The 21,890-nt window shown below is 44.5% G+C and overlaps 1 protein-coding gene across 1 annotated transcript in view; it reads left to right on the forward strand.

Moving 5' to 3' along the window:
• Positions 1-21,890, forward strand: part of LOC144129500 (uncharacterized) — a 139,805-nt gene that overhangs the window by 74,345 nt on the left and 43,570 nt on the right. The window contains exon 2 of the mRNA XM_077663663.1: positions 15,484-15,927. Within this exon, the coding sequence (XP_077519789.1) occupies positions 15,484-15,927 (444 nt within the window). The remainder of the gene's footprint in view (positions 1-15,483; positions 15,928-21,890) is intronic.

Below are 21,890 nucleotides of genomic sequence, written 5' to 3' on the forward strand. Positions count from 1 at the left end.
ATAAAATGTTCGTTGTTCACAAAATTATGCTCAGGAATTTTAGTTATTTATTATTTATTTTATATATATACCGCTATTTGGTGCACTACACGAAATACGCAGACACTGCTTGGGCCCATAGCCGGTGGCTAGTGATGGGTCAGGAAGGTCTGTACAAGGAAATTTATATGCGCGTACAAAATAGTTATCAGTCTAAACACTCCTAAAATACCATTCATCCTAACCCAAAGAAAATATGGACCAAAAATTTAAAAATCAAACAAGAACGCGTATAAGTTATGCAAGGAATAGAACAATGTTAAATGAATGGATAGTATCTCCTCACAAATACCACAAATATTATCACATAATGCCGATTACAAAGAGTTCACAATATCACTTCACCAGATCACAAAGATTGCAAAATATATATCACAGAGATATATCACATCGCATTAAATACGGGTATATATATATATATATATATATATATATATATATATATATATATATATATATATATATATATATATATATATATATATATATATATATATATGGGGTAACGGGAAGGTAATATCAAACGAACAACATTAAGTTACGGAAGTCAAGTGCGGGTGTGAACTCAAAGTGCTTCATTCATTTATTTTTTTCAGAATTTTCCGCCGGATGTAATGTTTCTAGATCACTTAACATAAATAAAAATTGTGCGAGATACACGAAAGTGCTTCTCCCCTAAGAACTAAGCTTAGACGACGTGATCAGTTACGCTCTCTATGCGGAACTCTGAGAAATGTATTCAGGCATCAGCAAGACTCGTAAAACCCACCTCCCTCTCGCTCCTTCCAAAGCGTTGTAAAAGTACCCACACCTAAGCAAGGCTTCCGTTTGAGGCTTTTAATTCATCATCAGCATAATCACGCCCACAGAAGGACAAAGGCCTCTCCATGTCCCCCTTAACTCTTCCTATCCTGTGCGCTATACGGATACAATTATCGCACACTTTCATCTTGGGGTTTACATCCAAAGAGCAGCAGGCGGCAGTAACTCACCCTGTTTTTCGTCAACCGTCTTGTCGGTTCCTCTGCTGAGTGCTGTGTAAAGCTGGCACCAGAGGAGAAAAGCACGGCCGCGTTCACTGCGCCCAGGAAAAGCCTATGTTTTCATTAGGCGCAACCCATCAGGAAACTTTGTGCGATATTCTCTTCCTCTCATTGTCTCTACTATGTTAATATCCAGTTCCTCGTTGCGATCAGCAAAAACGAATCCACTTCCATGTTGTGTGCGAGCCTATAGTAATGACGAAGAGTCAACAGCACGGGGCTTTGCGTTACATTAACAAATCATGAAAATGAATAAGCGCGAGCATTATCGGATCGGAGTAGTAGTTTAACAGTACCTCATGCGGAGCTAGTTGGTGTAATATAGTGTAAGAAAAGTAAAAACAGCGCTAATTTTTACTTTTGTTACGGAACAGTGCTGCTGTATTTTTACCACTGCCGTCCTCGGTGGAATGGCTTCTCCTTAAGTGTATCCTGGCGACTACGTGTGCCGATTTATTTATGTTCAATGCTAAAATGTAGTACGCGTAGAACTTTCTTTGTTCTGTTCCAGACATGGAATAAAATGACCAAAATGTTAAAAATATACGAAAAGGCTCTTTCCTCCAAGAAGGCTTTCTCTTTTTAGTGAGCTACTGACCATTCTTGCTATAGCTAATCTTCGCGTGAAACTCCTCGAAGCGCGGGCGGGAGTTCAAGAAGGACGGTGTTTCTCTCAAGGACAGATAACTTCTCAGTTTTGTCATATTGCGCATTCTGCGTTTTCAGCGGTACTGTTCATTGAACTGAAATTCTTCACACGTGGACAAGATTCGCGATGCATAAGAAATAAAATAAACGTGCACAGACACCTCTGCTCACCGCTGCTTTCTGTAGAAACACGCCTTTCACTACCTCGAGAGATATGAACACCTAATACACGAAAAAAGGCTGCTACGGTTACGAGCACGGTGTCTTGTAATGTGTTCACTGGACAAAGGAGCCGAGTCTCTGACAAGGCGCGAAATCCATCGATCTATCTTTTTTTTCAGAGCAACCATGGGATAGCGTGCCTTCTTTAACAAGACTGACAAGCTCATCGCTTAACCACCGCACCACAGCGCCAGGAGAAGTATGAGGACTCCTCAGGCTCTATGAATGTAAACTAGAGGATTACCAGTTCCGCATATATAAGTATCAAGTAACGCTATAGCATGAAGAGGGCAGAGTGGGTGAAGGAAAAAACGCGGATTCATTACATCCACGTCGAAATTAAGAGGAAGAAATCGGCTTGGGCAGGGGATGTAATGCGAAGGCAAGATAACCGCTGTTCCTTAAGGGTAACGGAGTGGAATCCAAGAGAAAGTAAGCGTAGGCAGAAGGTTAGGTGGGCGGATGAGATTAAGAACACAATAGCCAAACGGGCGAGTTGGTGGTACATATTGGTTGCAAACAGCGCAACGACGCGGACAGAGTGGAAGAAAATACAGGACAAGCGCTGACTCACAACTGAAATTTATTTAAGGAAAGCAGTACATTTTATAGACAAAGTGGCCAACTTATCAGCTAGTACCTAGACAAAACCCAAGTTTCTACGTGGCATCGAGGTATGCAACCTCACTGTCATATAATGAAATAGATGGCTTACTGACACATAACCTTGTTTTTTTCTTCGTGTGATATGCTTCCATAATCTCACGTGTTAATCGGGACGCGCTTGTCCTGTATTTTCTTCCACTCTGTCCGCGTCGTTGCGCTGTTTGCCACCAAAACGAGATTAAGAAGTTTGCAGGCAAAGGGTGGATGCAGCTGGCAAAGGACAGGGTTAATTGGAGAGACACGGGAGAGGTCTTTGCCCTGCAGTGGGTGTAGTAAGGCTGATAACGATTATGATGATGATATGCCATTTGGTTTTGTTCGCCTGGCTTTGTGTTGTGTCGAGAATCGTGGAGGGAAAGCCCTAAGGGTTCTGTTGTCAAAGAGAAAGGTTCAAGGTTCTTCGAATTTAAGAATCCAAGCACCTACGAAATTCAGGCACAGGGGCTTTATGAGTCGCTTTTGGAGGGGGCGATTTTCTTAGGGCGGTGACATTTCAATCACCTTTTTGGGGACTGTCATTGTTGACAAGATGGGACTCAGTCTGATTTTCCACTAGAAGTTTCTCTCCCCCCCCCGTCCTCTCATATCTTAAATAGCTTCAGGTGGTCAGCAAAATAAATAGTTATTGGAAACAAAAACACAATATATTCGCGCTCGGTATTACCCAGTAGAAGCTGCGTCTAATACATACAGACGGTAGAGCACACCATAATCACCATAATCGCCATCACCCATTACAGGGCCTATAGTTGTAGACAAGGAACACAACCTCAGTGTTTCTACATTGGGTACCTGGCGTAACGAAGTCCGATCTGTGTTACAGGAGGTGCACAATGCAGTACAAAGAGGAGTATAGCGAGGCCTATACAAACAATTTTTAGAAAGGCCTGTAGTTGACTTTCTCAGGGGTCAACAGTGTTGCAGGTCGCGACTGTATCAGCTTCCCAGTACGTCGCTTGCTGACCCATGAGTATGTTACTCGTGTTGACCATGGTATGAGCATTCTTGAGAATGTCACTACGTAGTTACATGTTCTCTAAGCGCCTGCTGCATGTCGAACACTGATTAATACCTCCCTCTGGTAAGAAAGCTCGCAGGGAGGAGGCGTAGGTTAGCAGGGAAGGGTACGCAGGTAAAAGACAAGTGTTTATTGGAAGGGAAAAGGACTATAGTAAACTTGTAGCGCTCAGTTTTTCAGTGGTTGTTACGGACTTGCATTTCTTTATTTATCTCTTTCTTTCGTTATTTATTTATTTGTTTATTTATTTATTTCTCTCTCTCTTTCTTTCTTTCTTTCTTTCTTTCTTTCTTTCTTTCTTTCTCACCTTATTTTCGTTCACCCCCTTGCGTACTTTCTCCCCCGGCGTGATTTAGGAGTACACATACAGTGAAAGAGTGCCTGTGCCTTTCCTTTCCTCAAACCTACGTCGGCCTCCACGACACCACGAAGGAGGGAATGAGTTTGGGAGTATTCCATTTGTCTACGTACATAAACCTTACATGTTAGCACAACAGGCATCAAGTAGGCAATCGCACATAGGACTCTTCCGAGTTTATACGACACAGCTATCAAGGCCGTGCGTTTATGACGACGATTAGACGTGGACTCATCACTGCCGCCTTGTTTAATTCGCCTATTGATCTCAAGGAAGACATTGGGCATAGCGCACCCGCTAGTGCTATAAAGCGCCAGTAGAAATGACGTGCAGTGCGAACGTTATCGAAGCAGCTTCTTCAGAAAATGTTTTGTTGCTCGCCTAAAATAGAAGCACTGAAAAACACAGGGTGTCCTACTTCTAGAACTGCTCTCAAGTAAACGCGCCATAGTGATTTTGTGCTCCGGTGTTTGATGACTGCTTCGACACCGGTACTTTATCATGATTCAGTGCCTAAAGGCGAGAAAAAGAATATGTCGTCCCAGCACCGTGTAGAACCTTGTAGGTGCATCCAGCGTTCGTTCTTTCGGTGACCATCAAAAAGATGCAAACGGAATCATTTCCTAGCATAATAAGAGGAGACGGCACTCTATGGAAAGGCTTGATAATAAGGATGTAAGGACGCGGCAAGAATATAAAAGTTTACGGCCCCTGCTCAAAAAAAAACACGAAAAGTGAACAACGAACTCCTAACTTTAGGACACTGCGCAAAACCTCCTCACGGAGCAAAAGTAAAAAAAGCAATTTCTCGTAGCTGGACTGCGGAAATGTATTCGCCAGTTTGGAGGACGCCGCACTTTCGTAGTGATGCCGTAAGGAAAGGCGTCATTACGAAAGCACAAAAAATGACTAAAGTTTTGACGTCTGTGTGCGAAAAAAAATCTTTGTCTTTTGCTTCTTGCTCAGGTTTTCTGTGAGAAATAAAAGCAACGCAGTGCATTTCAGCCACCTCTTTTTAAGCAGCACCAGATTAGGAGCACGTAGACGTGTATAGCGCTCCAACTCGCCGTAATTCATGTGAACTGTGGAACAAAATAAGCGGGCATCAACTCAATGCTGAAAATCCGACGGACACCAAAATGTGTGGCCAAAAACACTTTGTTTCCGCAGAAATTCCCACAGTGCTCATGTAAACCATTTTCTAGTTCTTTTAGACACAGAGTTCATTTTTATTGGAAACAAATTTTGGCCGCTGAGAAACCAGCACAAATACAGGGTAGCTTGCCCTTGGAGCGCAATCTTTCTTGTTTAACGACGACAAGAAAACGGCTACCCACTGGCCTAGAATGAACTGTATTTTCTTTTCTGTATTGCCTTTTTACTACATCAGAAGAGCGGATTGACAGAAGACGGGGAAGGGGGGAACTTTTTATCGCCAATTTTCTGGTTTTCTTTGGAAGAATTTGTCAAATATGATTTTTTTTTTTACGGGAAGGTACAAGCATGTAACTGAAAAGCTACATGCCACAATAAGTTTCTCTACCGGCATTACTTCGTGCTGCGAATTAGTTTCTCTTTCCCTAATTTTTAAAACTATAACTTTCCTAATGAAATTAGTACTCGCGATGTCTCTCTTTTTTTTCTTAAGAGGTGTTTTTGTTTTGTTTAGACGTTGTCCAAAGAAAATAGCGCCTGCTTATTTATGAATTAGCCGCTTTCTACTGCCGTTAGCGTGGTTACTTTCGCAGTATTACTTTTACAGCCAAGAGTCACCTGAGCAAGTGCATAGACAAGCAACATTGGTGCCCCAATAGATTGCGCCGTGTGCTTAGCTCTCTATTAAGCAGTAATATTTCAACTGTGCGGTACTTGAATGGCTACCTGCTAGGCTAGAACTGCTTTACTAGAAAAAAAGAATAAAATCAAAAGCTGGAACTAAGGGCAATGCCGTTCGTTCCAGCTACACAACTCTCTTCGTAGGAGCTGCTACCAGCAGCGGGGCATGCCGTGAATGGCTCCCCAAACTGCAGGAAAACGTCAGAGAATTACCCTTTCGTAGTAAATTCCATAGTTCAATGTTTGGGCTTAACTTTTTGAAGTGGATGACAAGGGCAGCCTGCGGTTAGTTCGTCTCAAAATTTTTTATCACAAGTCATGTGCAACATTCTTGGATAAAAAATTTGCAAAAATTATAAAATTGTAAGAAACTGTTATGAAAATATTGAAGGTAATGTTCCATATTCTTTTTGTATGTAGCAAAATATTTCTTTTAAAGTGTTTCCACCGATCGCATCGAACAGTTAAGACTCTTCTATACAAAATCAATGCGGAACGCTTTACGATAGAAAAAACGTTTATATCAAAATGAACCCAAGTGTGCCGTCGGGTGATCTCCATATGTATTGATTGTAATAGTGAAATCTTACGTTATATAAAAAAGTTGTGTTCTAAACAGGTTTCCCGCTCAAAAATGCTGCTGTCCAAAATTGCTGGGTATGGCTCGGAATACGTGCCACATTACGGTCACGATGCCTCTTGGCTTGCAAAGCAAGAACCCTCAGCGTCTCTGTGAAAAGGGTACGCGGCGCAAAAAATCTAGACACACTGTTTAAGCCAGAAGGTAATTTAACAGCCCGCATGTCGAGTCATATTTGCAAGAGTGTTTCATATTTGCCTCATTCTTGCACACGAACCCCACACTTTTATTTTTATCTCTCCTGCCAACCATGAATGGTCATGCTTCAATGCACTGCTCTGCCTTGTTTCATAAAAGTGTTTTGCGAAGCGCTAGAAGCTGAGGAACAATAACAGGCAGGCTTATCTGCCTACATGGTCACTTTAAGGCTCGCTTGTTAGCGTCCTCGCTTTGACCTTTTGAAAAGGGTTGCTTCCGTCTTCAGTCTTTTAAAAGTTCCCACCTTTAGCACTATGTACAAAATCCGGACTTAACTTTTCGCGCCTCTGCTACATTTTATTCAAACATGAATCTTTTCCAAGATTGTACTCCTGGAACGCGCATAGCGTTATTCTTCATAAATAAGCTTGTGGCTTTGTTGCTTTTTTTTTCTTTTCTGCAGCCATGCACGGGCTTCCTTGTTTGCCTCTAGCCGTTACGGAAGCAGATGGTTGTTGTTTTTTCTTATTCCTTCGAAAGCACGCGTAAAAAGCTTTAAAGTGTTATGCCCCAAGCTGAGGTGTTAATGGCCTCTCGCTGCTGTGTGCCTCTAAAGTTCAGAGGAATGTAAACAATGTGCAGAAAGTGGTCGCCAAAGAAAAGGAACGTGATTTTAAATGGAATACACAAAAGAAAGGGCGAGGGTTGCAACCGAAGCTAGATTATATTCATGAAAACAGCCGATAGCTTTGCGTCATGCTGTCTGTACTCGGTATTTTCCTTGGGCGTTTCACTTTTTTGCGCGGGATTGAATGCTATTACAAAAGACAGCGGGGAAACTTTTGTTTCAATAACAGCTCTCTTTCCATACCACCACAATCTAGCATGTTTTACTTCAGATATAAAGATTCACACTGGTCTGTGTAAATCAGACAAACTTATATGAAGAGTAGGAAACTCCAGTTTACAGTCGGCGTCTAGGGGAATATCGGCACTGATCTCGCCAAGTCATGTGTGGTGAATGTTTGAACTCAAATAATTTCTCCTTTGAGCAAGCTGACTTTGGCTGTGAGCTCGCATAGGTTGGTATTAAAGGGACTATGCAACGAATAAAAAGTCACTTGTAAATGTTTTCAATGCTTAGAAATGATGCTAAGAAGCATTCACACAAAGTATCAGTCTTCGGAAATGAGCCGGCCATTTATTATGAACTTTTAAAAACCGTGTTTTTTCAAAATTCGCGGGCTTATTGGTGTACTCGTAGTGACCGATTTTGGAACTAAAATCGTGGAACAAAGACGTCACTGTGCCATGACGTCGCCAGGCCACCACACGCTCTCATTCGCTGGAGCCACGGCAGCCACGACGTCACGGGCACACATCCGGTAGCCGTGAAAATCGTCTGCTCGTGCCGCCGCGGGACCCACTCGGGCAAGCGAGCCAGGGCATTTCCTTCGCGCATAAGGTTTCAATTTTCCTCTGCCGCCTCCTTCTGTCGGGAGTTCCGGAGCCACTCGCATGGCTCTTCGTGGGCACGCATAGGGCTCGATGCCCATCGCGGCCGTAAAAGCGAGCAGTCGCACCTCGAGGTCCGGGTTTATTACTGCTAATTACCACAGATGACAAGCAAAGAAACCTGACGCGCGCCGCAATCCAGGAAGGAGGAGAGACCGGACAGATGCCGCCACGCCCCCTACGCTGCTGCTAGGGGGCTAGGAGCGACAACCGGAAGTTGCAAAGCGAACGTCATCTGATGACGTAATCAAACGCGGCGCGCAGTCCCAGACCTGTTTTCTTTATTTTTTTCGGGTGCTCCTCGTGTACGAGTTCAGGGGGAAGAGGAGGAGCGTAATTTTTAATCGTGTATCTCTTCGCTGTTATTGATGCTGGCTCAAAAATTCTTGCACTGGGGTGACGAGTGATCGAATGCCTATCCCTCGCCTGCTTTAGGTAATCTCAATTAAATTATTGCATAGTCCCTTTAAACTCGTGAGTCCTGCATACGCTGCCTCATGCCCTTTCCTAAAAGGAAAAAAAAATACACAACCAATTGCTGTGGGTCTTCATTCGGCTCACGAAATGTTTATCTTGAGAATCTAGACACGTTTGGCCAAAAGTTTCGTAGGAATTTTCTTAATTTCACTCATTCAAGGAAGAATGCCTAACTTTCAGATTATTCCCTGTTTCAGAACAATACCGAAACAAAACAAAATCTTGTTAAACGCGCCAGTTCTTGCTTCCAAGCCTGCCAGATTGTGGGCAAAGAAAATCTCAGATCGCTTCTAAATAATTGAAGCGCAATGCCTAATTGAGCATTTATAGACTTCGGCGGCTCTCCTAATTCGTCCACGCAAGCTTTTAAAACATACTCTTAGCCTTTCCTTCCCTGAATTGGCTTCATTTTTTTGCATACCTTTCTTGTTAGCGGCCTCGATGAAAATAAACTCATTATCTGGCCTTAATTGAAAGCTTTACGACGGGTGCCGGTAACTCAGCAAGGAAATTGAAAACTCTGTTCGCACGTACGAACAACTTTTAATTGGCCATAACTTCTGACATCTTCATAGCGCGATCACGGCGGCCTAAGTTACCGGAGCGAATCAATTATGATCTATAATTCACGTACGAGATGCCCTCGAAAGTTTGACCTTAAATTTCATAGTTCCGCAGGTAACGATTACAGCTCCAGTCTCATCGTATTTGGGAATAAACTTTGAGGCAGAATCTATATACAGCAAGCAAAAGGGTTGCCTGTAGGCCGGACATATCATTTTTGTTTCGGTGGAATTAATAACGTTAGTGGAGGTTCTCGACAAATGGTCGTATATAACAAGCACCTGCTCTGTTTCTACCACTTAAGGCTTTCCGGTGGGGGAAAAACAGTTTTTTTTTTTGCTGATCCCTGCTGTGCTAGCGGTGAAGTGCGCACAAAAAAAACACGTGGTTAACAAAAACTCCGTTGCTATCTAAAAAGGTGTCCAGTGTTCCGACGGACGCGGCCAACGCGGCAAGTGGCTTAAGAATTAATGCACGAAAGCATCTGGGAGACATGCCGGCTTTGAATTAGCTGGAATGAGCGGCCGCGCGTTTGGAGGAATCTCTTCGCGGGCGGAAAAGCGGCATGTTTGATGATTACCGGTTCCTTGTCCAGCGCCGATGGACGCTTTGCTCAATACACTGCTCCTCGTTAGATACTTCTTGCTGAGGGAAAGCTCACGGCGCGTTACTCCCCACCAGCGGCACTTTCAAGAGGTTAAATGATTAATTCAAACATTCCGACGATCGTCTTGGGAAGTACATAAGAAACGCGTCAACACCATAGAATATTGACGAATAGCAGTTGCCAACCAGCGTAAACAACATTCAAGGTCACCTACAGCAAGCTGGAACCGTTTAGTACAGGTAAATGTGGTGTGAACCAACATTGAAGAGAGAAAAGGCTGTTCAGTTTACGTCGATTTAACCACATTGACGCGGGACTTCCTGGTGAGTTCCATGATACGGCCGGCCGAAAACATCAGCGGCGTGAGGATTGGTTGCAGTATCGTTGCGATCTGGGTCTTTGATCTGAAAACGGATAGGCAGTTGCGATCTGCCAGACACCAAAAAGTGGAATCAAAGAGATTCTGCGATGTTCTCCAAATTCCTGTAAGGAAAGAAACTGGCTGAATAGAGGAGTGGCGGAAAGTAGCCGTTAAGGTCTATGGAGTTTGAGTTAAGGTAGCCGTCGAGGAACCCCATATGCCTAAACATAGGGCCTTGGGTCTCCTCTGGGACCCCACATGCGGTCTTTGCTCTCGCTTCAGCGATCAAGATGACATTATAGCTCCAACCTGAATCCTAAACATCAAGAACCTGAATGCGTGCCCGTAGCCACGAGACAGCGTTAACACCCCCGAAAGGGGGAACGGAGTATCACCGCTTCAGTCCGCCACAGTTAAGAAATAGTCCGTCATAATCGTTATCAGCCGGCACACGTTCACCCCAGAAAGGCCTCTTTTACATCTCGGCAATCAACCCGTTCCTAATTGTAAGAAAAATAGTTACCTTTAAACTATCATTTGTGTCGGTGAGTCATTCATACCTGAAATAAGCACAACCCGAGCTTGGCAAAAAAACTGGTTACAAACTATAACCTTTCAAAGCTTACGCCACATGACCTCCCTTCGTTCTACGTTCGATTATTCCGATCCTGGTGCATGCAGAAATGACGGTGTCACTGGCTGCTGCAGTTGACCAGCTCCTTTTCACGGGATTATAGTACTGACTTAAGTATATTTTTTTTCTTGGCGGCCCAAGCACAAGAAAAGGACACAGGGAACACAGACAAAGCAGATCCGCCAATAATATCACAAGCTTTGAGGTTTTGGGGTGGTTCTCACGACAGCTCTTGAATTCATCCCTGGCTTTTTATCTCCTTGGATAGAAAGACGTTGCGAAAATGATTCCACTGCATTGTTTTTGATAAAGCAGAATGGCCGAGAGCACACGCACACGCAGCTGAAGAAATATGTGCCGACGTGGTTCAGAGGACAAACGCGCATGCGTGATGTGCCGGTGGCGTGACGCGCGGTTGCGTGATCACTGAGAAATTAGACGCTGGATACCAACTGGCGCCCTGACCTACGTTGAGAGTGAACGATGGCCCGATCTCAATCATGTTCATATTCGTGTTCCCCTGTATAAAAAAGCAGCGTTCACGAAGGTAGAAAAAAATTAATAAGAAGAAAACGAGAAAGATTGCGCCGAACAAATTTTTAAATTGAGTAGTCGCGATACTCGCTGTGATGTTCATTAGGTTACTCGCTACGGGACAGCAAAATCCGGAATCTATACGAAGGTTATAGATAGCTTCACAATTGCATGTAAAATAAATATTCAAGCAGTTGTGGTTTCAGAGAGACCTTCGTGCTACTCATATCATGTAAACAATCGCTATACAGACAACCCAAAGCTGAAGCATTCGAGCGAGCCCGTTCACCACATCTTAGGTTCTCTAGATATGGATTAAGAATAAGTGGAGCCACTTGCAAAAAGTGGAAATTGTAACTTTAGCAACTCAAAATTGAGTCTTTAATGTCGTCGAATACTCTGCGAGCGCAAATAGGCCCTGACAAAATGCCAGGAAACGCCCCTCTAAAATGGACAAAGCGTTAATTAGGGAAACATATTTCGACTTCATTGCGAATGTTTACCGTCGAACATTTAAAATCCCAAGTCAGTGATTGTTCTGGGGCTGTGTACAGTCGTCAGCGGGAGCGAAACCTTTCTGAAAGAGATTATGTAAAGCTGCTCTCGTCTCCAGTATCTTATGTGCACTGTCAAAATATAAACGCGCACGTAACTCGGCCGAATAGTTATCGCTAATTTCGCAGTCCTCAGTTTAAAAGCAAGAACAAAGCAGAAGCCATGAGCTTCTCTTCTCGCCAGCAGCAACGCAAATTACAGATTTCACTGTATCTCATCTTATGAGATATGAAAAAAAATCATCTATGTATGGACTCGATGTGTTTTTTATTGTTAAATTTTGAATACTCCCTACCCTGCTCGCTTCCTAGAACGCTGATGATAACCACTCGAACCGCCATCTTTGAGGGTTAGGGGTAGGCACAGTATGCCCCCCCCCCCCCCACTCTTCTCATTTGCCTCTTCGCCTTAATCTCCGTACAGTAATTCCCTCAACACTCAGCACACATATTGCATGGGATCACTAGAATGCGCTAGCGATACCCATTCCCGCTCTACTCTATCGTTTCTCCCTATCGCTCCCCCATCTCTTCCCTTTTTGCTGTTCCACTATTCTCTCCCTGTTCTTTTACTCATGGTAGTCGCAGATCAGGTGGTTCAGGTTTCGATGGCAAATGTCGCGGCTAGAGACATCTTTTTACTTCCTTTTTATTTGATTAAATAAACTACAACTAATAGTAATGCCCAGTGTACGGCTGGCATCAGCAAGTCAAAGGTGAAACTGGCATCGCTATAGCTCTTCTGTGTCTCCATTGGGCTTTGGTGAATTTGGCTGTATTACCCGCCGCGCTGGCTCAGTGGTTAGGGCGCTCGGCTACTGAACCGGAGTTCCCTGGCTCGAACCCGACCGCGGCGGCTGCGTTTTTATGGAGGAAAAACGCTAAGGCGCCCGTGTGCTGTGCGATGTCAGAGTATGTTAAAGATCCCAAGGTGGTCGAAATTATTCCGGAGCCCTCCACTAAGGCACCTCTTCTTCATTTCTTCTTTCACTCCCTCCTTTATCCCCTCTCTTACGGCGAGGTTCAGGTGTCGAACGATATATGAGACAGATACTGCGCCATTTCCTTCCCCCCCAAAAAAACAATTATTATTATTTGGCTATTGCGACTACGAAAGTACCTTAGTGCGAGGCAGTCACGGTCGACTTTTATGGAGGGACAATATTCAGCGTTAAGCTTCCGCATTGGTCATACGCCCGCAGAAGTCACAAATAGGCGGCCAAATTCTTAGTGAGAGATGGACAACAAACGCAGAGCAGTCGCATTGTTATGAAGGTAATTCTTTACCTTCTTTTGCTAACACCGATAGCACTGCAACCTGCTTTCTTCGCCTCGTGTTTCTGCCTCTTAACTCCATGCTAATTTAGAGCGGTTGCAAAATTCGCTGAGACCATTAAAAAAAATGAAGTACAATTGAAGCATCAGTTGGAATCTTTAAACCTTGAACCTTTAACCTTGAAACGAGCATTGTAACTCTGACCAATCGAGCATCGCTCTAAAAGCTTTAGTCATAACGAAGTCATTTCGAATTCGTCTAATGGACATGCAAACGTGAGGGTACGCTAGCACAGCAAAACACTGAGTGCAGTACCGCCCACCCACTGCTATTAAAACACGCTTCCCTTGCAAGCAGGTGAAGACAGTTGGAGTTCGCTAGGTTACAGTGCCAAAGGAACTCGTTCGTGCGACGATAGCAAAGCCGCGCTACGGACATAGGAGGAATTGGTTCCTGGCAACAAAGATGCCCGATTTCACCAGAGGGTGCAATTGAGATTCGGCGGTTCCGCAAAGCGACCCTTGTGTCGTCAATCCACAGCAGCGAATAGAGGTCAACGAGGCATTTTGGCATAGTATTTCAAAAAGCCCTACTTTCATAGCACCAAAAAAATCATGGCGGCTCATGGTCGAAATAAAATTGCCAAAATGCGCTCTCATTGCACTGAAAGCTGTTCTTGAGAATATCAACAGCTTTGTCACTTACAAAGTCAACCAAAATCAACCAGCGCAAAGTAGTGCATTAGTGAGCACTCTTTTCTTGTAAAGTCTTATCTCGCTAGCTTTCAGGTTTCATAGGTATTCACACAACGTAAAGTGAGAGTGTCATTTATGTTTTACGTTGCCTTTGTGTGAATGCGAATATAGTTGCGCATTGTGTATATCACCGCATCACGGGAAAGTCTGCATATATCTGTTTGTACTTTACAAATGTTACATTTCATCGCACTTGTTGCCTTTTTTTACTTCATGTTCTTGAAACTTCTAGTTGTGTTCATTTACCCGCACTTGTGTATTTACTTTTTAGATGCATTTGTTGTTGTCTTCTTTACTTCATGTTCTTGAAACTTCTATGTGCGTTCATTTACCCGCACTTGTGTATTTCATTTTTAGATTCAATTCTTTTATAGAACTGCAGGATCAATAAGGAGCAAAAAAATTCCTGAGATAAACTCACCTTGTGTGACGTTGCAAATGACGATAAGACCTTGTACTCACGGCAGCGAATAGGCAAGAAACGAAGTAAAATTCAAGAATGCAAAACATAATTGCTTTGACGCAAATAACGTAAGGAACGGCTGTTACATAAAACCTGCTTGACATTTTTCAGACTTTGTACTAAAAAAAAGACACCAGAATGACGTAAAATAAGAAGTACGCAAGCATCACACCATTGTACTTTGGAGGGTTTGGTGACGTACCTATTCCAGCAAGCGTTTTTGCCAGCAATATTTGTATTAGACCTGAGCGAAGCCTACAGTAAATATGCAGCGTATTTTCAACTCGATACCGGTAGTAGGCGCACAGCGTATTGTGACCATGGAGAAAGTGAGCGTACTGTATAGGCTTCGAAAACTTGTGCAACATGCCTTCAAACGATGCCACATATCTTTTTTTCTTTTTTCTAATAAGGCCATATCTTATTTCCCTGGAGGAGTCTTCACTGCTCATGATGCGTGTTCACAAATCTCTCAGCCTCAGTTTCGTTTTCTCTGCCATTCACAACTAGCAAATTTATGGCATTGCCGTCAGTGCTTGTGTTTTGAATGCGTTTCGAATGCCTTCCTTAATCAGGCTCTCAGCTTGCAAAAAAGGCAAAAATTAACTGCGATTCGCTTTTTTTTTTCCGTAGCGCTGCCTATTGAACACTACGGTTTCAAAAAATTGTGACCACTCCTGGTTCGGCTCCGTCACTACAACAAAGTTGATTTTTTTCATTCTTATTAGTGAGATCATTACAAACTTGATGGGTAACTTCTTTCTTTGATGGCCTTTGTATAACCAAAATTCAGAAATGCCTATTTTTGATCGAAACGCAAAGGAATAAGCGACAGGTGAAGCGCTGCAGTGTGAAATTATTGCAAACCAGCTACCAATTTACCAACGCAAAAACGAAGTTTTTTGTGATGACTGAATCGGGTATGTCGCGCGGAGTTGTGTCTAGATTTTCATAAGCCTTAATTTTTTATTTTTAATATCTCTCAAACGTAAATCAAGCGTTGAATGTTGAGGGAGAGCTGGATGCATCAGTTGTCTGCACTGACACCTTCAAGCATATTTTATTATTATTCCTCAAATTTTCCATAGGCTCTGAGAAAGTCTCGAAATGAGTGTGGGCATTTATTCTGTTACAGTGGACGGCAAGATCATCGCCTCTATTCGGCTGAACGCGTTGGAAGGCGAGCAGACGTCGCTCCCCTGCCCCATCGACATGGAGTCGCGACAAGCCGCATCGGCAGTCTGGTTCCATGTCCCCGCCGGTGGTTCCAACGTGCATGGTGATCCCCCCCGCCACCTCCAGATGAAAAAGGTCTATGCATTAGAAGCGCCAAACCTGTCCTCTACCACCGGTGCATTGCAAGGCGCTGCCGGTCTGGTGGACGGCAGCCACAGGAAGCAGCCATCGTGGTCGGGCAGGGCGTTCTTCTCGCTTCTCAGTGACCCGCCGGCACTCCTGTTGAACAGGCTCAAACGTGAAGACAGCGGAAGTTACGTGTGCAACGTCACGTACCGAGACAGCGTCACTTCCTACGCCCCAGCGACAGTCACTGAGGCTCGCATAGAGCTGTTCGTAGCCGGTAAGCCTGCTTTAGCCTCATTTTACCGTCTTCCTCTACAAGAAGGGATGAATGAGGACTGTGTCGCAGTACAATATCTTAGTACTGCACCAGCTAATTTAGACAATGTTCGATTTTCTCGTTGTTTTTACGAGCGCTATAAAGAAGGATTCTACTGGGATAGAAACCGTTGCTTTTGTAGTCTATCGTACCACAGAAACCCCGGCCACCTATTGACCAGATGAGCGTGGTATCTGTCCACCGAGATGTCAGGCAATTACTGCGCCATTTACTTTACTCAAAAACCAATTTTCTATTTTATCGTAGCTCGCCGCACTTTTAACCGAGGCGCTGCGCTTGTCTCTTTGGCATGTCGGCTTGTCTCTATGGTGACAAGCCAATTATCCTTCCAAACAGTAACCATTACTGCGGTGGAACATGACTGAAAACAGGTGATAGGCATGTTTAGTTTTCCCACGAAAAAGAAAAGAATTCTCGTCGCTGTGGCTGTCTTCTCAGACACTGAGCACGCGAAACTGCGAAACAGGGAAGGGCGCCACATGCCTCTGGGCGTACAGGAAAGGCATCCACTAATCCGGTATAGGTGTACAGGCTCTTTCACGCTTAGAGAGAGACTGGGAGCGTGTGGCCGCCCCGCATCAAGTAACGTTGCGGGCGACAGGCAGCGAGAATTGGTGCCTCAATGCGTATGCGCGGAAAGAGCAGCCGGCCGTGCTTGTTTCGCGCATGCGTCTTTGCAGCCGATTCTCCCCCGCTGTTGTCAACAGCGCTTCGCGAAGCGCGGCGGCCACGCACTCCAAGTTTCCCTCTAAGTGTGAGCGAGCCTGTACACGCTATTTAATACGTCTGTGATGCGCTGAAGCTCTCTAATAATATTAAGCAGAGAGTAAGAGCTTATGCTTCCGGAAGACGTGTACCACTCCAACGCCAACTGTATACACACCGGATAATGTACAACATGCAGCAAGCGCCGCAAATACAAAAGCCGAACTAAAGCGTGTATTTTCTCCTAACTTTAGCTCGAAACATTTCCTCGTTCCTTTAATAGAACGCGTCTGGCTAGAAAGCATTCAGTTTTTGCATGAGAAGCTTAAACTGAAATCATTTCGGGAATTTTAGGTGGGTTCCCAGCGTGAAATTTGAAGATACGAACGAGATTCATGAAGTGCCGCAAAGACGTGGGAAGCGAGAAACGAATACCGGGAGCCGAGAGTGTTGCGAAATATTAATATCTTCAGTGTCAAATTTCCGGGAGAAAGGCTCAAGCAAAGAATAGCGAGTTAACATTTTGTGCAAAAGGAGACGGAAGGAAAATTGGCTGCCGTCAATGAAAGGTTCGTCCCGAGCAAACATGGTGATAGGAACAGAAAGACGATAAGGAAACATGCAAGAGGCAAACAAAAATCGGAACACAACTCCACATGTGGGTGACAGAAACAGGCCCGCACTTTCTCCTTGTCCCTAGCTGCACTTGTTCTCCCAAAAATGGGATCGAAATAGGCAAGACCGGAGGGCCTTAGAACGAGCCTTTTCTGTCGTTGGGAAGTTAGATTGAAGAGCGTGGCGGTCAAGCCTGCGGATACGAATCTGGACATCTTGTATTCTGCCGGAGGGTAGAAAAGTTCATTATCGGTGTTCGTCTTACCTGCCCCTCTCCCCCTCGAAGACCCTGATTCTGCGGTTGAAGAAATCCCACGCGCTTACTGTTCCGCTCGTAATTGCTCGGTACTAGCAACAGATGAACCGTAGGGTTCCCGCTAGTGCCAGATTTTTTTCCGGTTTGTGCTCCAGGGAGATTTCTTTTCCCTTTGCTTTTTGTGGCCCATGAGCTTAAATGCCTCTCCGTATGTTGTCGTTGTTTTGTGGCCACTTGGGCAGCGAAGGCTCGCTTGCTAGAAATTTATGTTCAGTCTGGGTTGGTTTTCAGCACAGCTGGACCCAACATTTGACCGTAGTTAGATGCTCTGATTTGGCTCAAATTTTTGCCACAGTCTGTTTTCTTTTTTTCCTTTCCTCTCTTCTCGCACTATACATAAGCTGCTCTTTTGTCTGAAAAAGGTGTTTACGCGACAATGCCGCCTGAGCCCTAAAGAAAGAATTGATCAAATTTTTGGGCCAAATAAAATGATACGTTTGACAAGGCCATTACCGAATGCATAAGAAAAAATTCCCGCATCACATTTGAAAGGTTCGATATCATGGGCTTCAAAGACAACACGAAAACATTGCTGTCAGTCTATAGGAATACACGCACGTCTTACTTTTTACGTCAGTTTTCTTGCGTTTAGCTAGAGCGCATGTATTTTTTTAATCTTTAAGTGGTCTCAGGGCCAATCTGTTCTCTTCAAAAGGGAAATTGCCTCAGCGGATGTATTGTCTCAGCATTTGGACTTCCTAGTGTCACACGCGACTGTCAAAGCGTCTAACCTTAACCCGAGGACGTAACGCTGGGATTTCAACTTTTTTTTTAATAGAGCAGATATTTTAGCTTCTGCGCATCAAGTCTCTGGCCGTGACAACACAAGTGATGTGTTCACTTTTCGGTGAAAGGCAACGTTTCTGTTTGTGCGGTCGTCGCGAAATTGACACATGTCAACTACACATGGAACGAGGGGCTGAAAGGTGTCCCAGTTGGGCATCAGCCTCTGATATCTTGTAGGGAGAAAAATGTATCCAACGATGTATTTTTGAGCGAAGGAAGCCTGGCATTATTCACTTCCGATGTGCAAAGCTGTGACCGGACGCAAACAAGCAGACCTTGGTACAAAAAAAACTGAAACTGCTTCATCTCTTCCCGTTATTGGAACACACTAAGAGGTATTGTAATGTACGGAAATTAAAATGTTTCGAAAATGTGGAGAGTTTTTCTCCACAAAATATTTTGCCACACATCGGATGTACAAAGTCTCAAAAAGCATCTTATGCCACTTGACTAACTCGATAGCTAGTTGTGTCAATTTGTGTCATCATGATCATTACCAGCCTACTTACGTCCACTGCAGGACAAAACCCTCTCCCATATACCTATAACTTACCATATCCTGCGCCAACTGCGGCCGCCTTATCCTTGCAAACTTTCCAATCTCATATACCCTCATGACTTTCATCAGCCCCTTGCTCCGAATTCACAGCTTCGAAACTGCAAGAAATCAAAGAAGCCAAAGAGTCTGTGGAATTATTCGACTGGCTCTCATTCGAACCCACACCGTAGTGGTAGGCCTAAATGTAGTTTTGGTAAGTAAATTTCACCGTCTTTCAAGAAAAGAATTTACATCTAAAGAAATCGATTAATGCTACCGCTGTTCGTATCAGACGACGTTGAATTTTAGTTCTATCCTTGTGCAGGTCCCATCCTGTTGGTGAAGGAAGAATCATTCAAAATATCTTCACTAGTTTCGCATGTTGGAAAGACGGTTCGTGAACGAATAGCTGACAGAAGAGCCATATTTCGGTAACTAACGCATCACATCTTAGTGGCGAAAAATATTCTTTTCATCAGCTACGCCCTGATATGTGTGCAAAATTTCCGCACACTTTTGGATGCGGTCCTACTAACGGATCTCTGATTGGAAAGCACGAGAAACTGTGAGGGCATTAAAAGGCTTCGGCAAGAGTTAGCCCTAAAATTCTTGTTGCTCGAATGAAGAAATCGAAAAAAACTACCATGCAAAAAAGAATGCTTGCAAACACTACGTAGATTTTCTGACCCACTCGGACAACTTTACTGAAAGACAAACACAATATTTCATTTTCACCTGTCTATACCCACGCATGCACACGCTTCAAATGTCGAACGTTTATTCACGCGATGTAGGTCAAAGAGATGCTGAACACGAAGCGAAATGTTTGCATTTATAGAGAACCGCTTTCTATTCAGAAGGGAACCACCCACCGCGCTGAAAGAGAACCTTTTATAAGATATATAAGTCGAAAAACTAAATACAGGTGTGGTCATTACCAGCCAATACTCGCAAATAAACTTCGTGCATGAGCACCTTTTTGACACTGATCTCTCAGGATAAGCAACTCTGTGATCGACTTCAAAATGTTGGTCGCGGAGTCTTTAAGGTGTAGACGTCGTGACTTTGTATACTGTGGGCAAACCTTAAAAATACGATTTTCTCAGCAAAAAATGCGTATTTCTCTGCCGAGCGAACATCACCATGTGCAAAAGAAAAGCGAATGGATTACTACTGCCTAAAACAAAACATCTATAGAATTTTCCCCCATGAACCCTTAGAGCTGTGGGGCGAGTTCAGTACGACACCAATAGCATACTTCGGTAAGTAATTGACCAGGCGTATGTTTGCATTCCATAAGGTAAATAGAAAAACAAACAATTTTCTTTGGCATCAACATGTTTGTTTCTATTTTTCGCAGTTATTCAGCATTTGCAGTTATTTTAGTTTTTTCAGTTACTTTCCTTTCCAGTTTGTCAGTGAGGGCAACGTGACTGTTTTAAGAGTGGGCGCTATCAGGAACGCGAAAAATATGTACTCTGTATTGCCCCCAACAAGGTTTGTGATTAACGTGGAGTGTTCCGAAAACTACGCGTTGTTTGAAGAGATACTTTTTCATCTAGTTGTAACCACGACAATGGCATACGCATATTTGGCAATACCCCCCAAAAATAAGCTCAGTCGACGGCTGCGATTACGCTACAATATCCACAATGCCAGACAATGAAAAACGATGAAGTCAAAAATATACACCCGGCAAAAAAAAATCCTGCAAAACACTTTCCGCTTAGGGAACTTCGTTTCCACGCCTAAGTACTCACGACGTCCACAGGCTGTGTGCTGGCGTCGTCGGCTTGAATCCAGCCTCCTCTTTACGTTGCGTTTTTAAAAGTGTGCACTTGCTCGGAGACTCACACTGGCTCAAGGTCTTGCAGCGTTGAGTTCGCAAGAATACTCGCTTATAATCTTGTTTACTGACGTGCGCATATTGACGCATGCAGACGACGATTAGTTCACCTTCTGTTGTGCTGCAGCAGCCTCGGGAGCCACCGATCTTCCAAGGTTCTCCAGGCGAAGACCCGGAAGACTGGCTGGAAAAATTTGAACGCGTGGCCCGGTACAACAGATGGGCGGAAGACTCCAAGCTTCAACACGTGTTCTTTTCGCTGGAGGGCGCAGCTCGTACGTGGTTCGAGAACCGGGAGTCGTCCATAACGACGTGGAACGTATTTAAAGACCAGTTCCTGAAGGATTTCACCACGGTGATTCGAAGAGAACGGGCCGATCTGCTCCTTCAGTCCCGAACCCAGCTACCAAATGAAAGCATACAGGTATACTTCGAAGAGATGGCAAAGTTATTTCGTCGAGCTGACCCGGACATGACAGAGCAGAAGAAACTCCGGTACCTTATGCGAGGTGTCAAGGAGCAAATCTTTGCCGGACTGGTTCGCAATCCACCGAGCACGGTCGCAGAGTTTCTGTCGGAGGCAATCACCATGGAAAAGACACTCGATATGCGGTTGCGGCAATACGAGCGTCAACCTTTGGCCATGACTGCGGCAACCACGGACATCAGTAACACCCACATGCTTCGCGAAACCGTACGAGCTATCGTTCGCGAGGAGCTCCAGAAGCTGTTCCCGGCTACGCCGCCTGCACCAACGGTTACTGCTCTATCCGAGGTTATTCGGGAAGAGGTGCAACAGGCGTTTACAACACCAGCTCCCTTTCAGCCGTCCACAGCGCCACCGCAAATGACATACGCCGCTGTTGCTCGTCGCGCACAACCGCCGCCGACTCGTCTTCAGGAAATCCCGGCCTCTTTTCGGCCGCCACCACCTGCTCGTCCTGCTCCATCGTATCCCCGTAAAAGTGACATCTGGCGCACTCCCAACTACCGTCCTCTCTGCTATCACGGCGGTGAGCCGGGCCACCTGTACCGCAACTGCAGGTATCGTCAGATGGGCCTGCCGGGGTTCCCTGCAGATGCACCACGTCCGCAGC

Source organism: Amblyomma americanum, chromosome 4, assembly GCF_052857255.1.
Source record: "Amblyomma americanum isolate KBUSLIRL-KWMA chromosome 4, ASM5285725v1, whole genome shotgun sequence".
NCBI classification, from domain to species: Eukaryota; Metazoa; Arthropoda; class Arachnida; order Ixodida; family Ixodidae; genus Amblyomma; species Amblyomma americanum.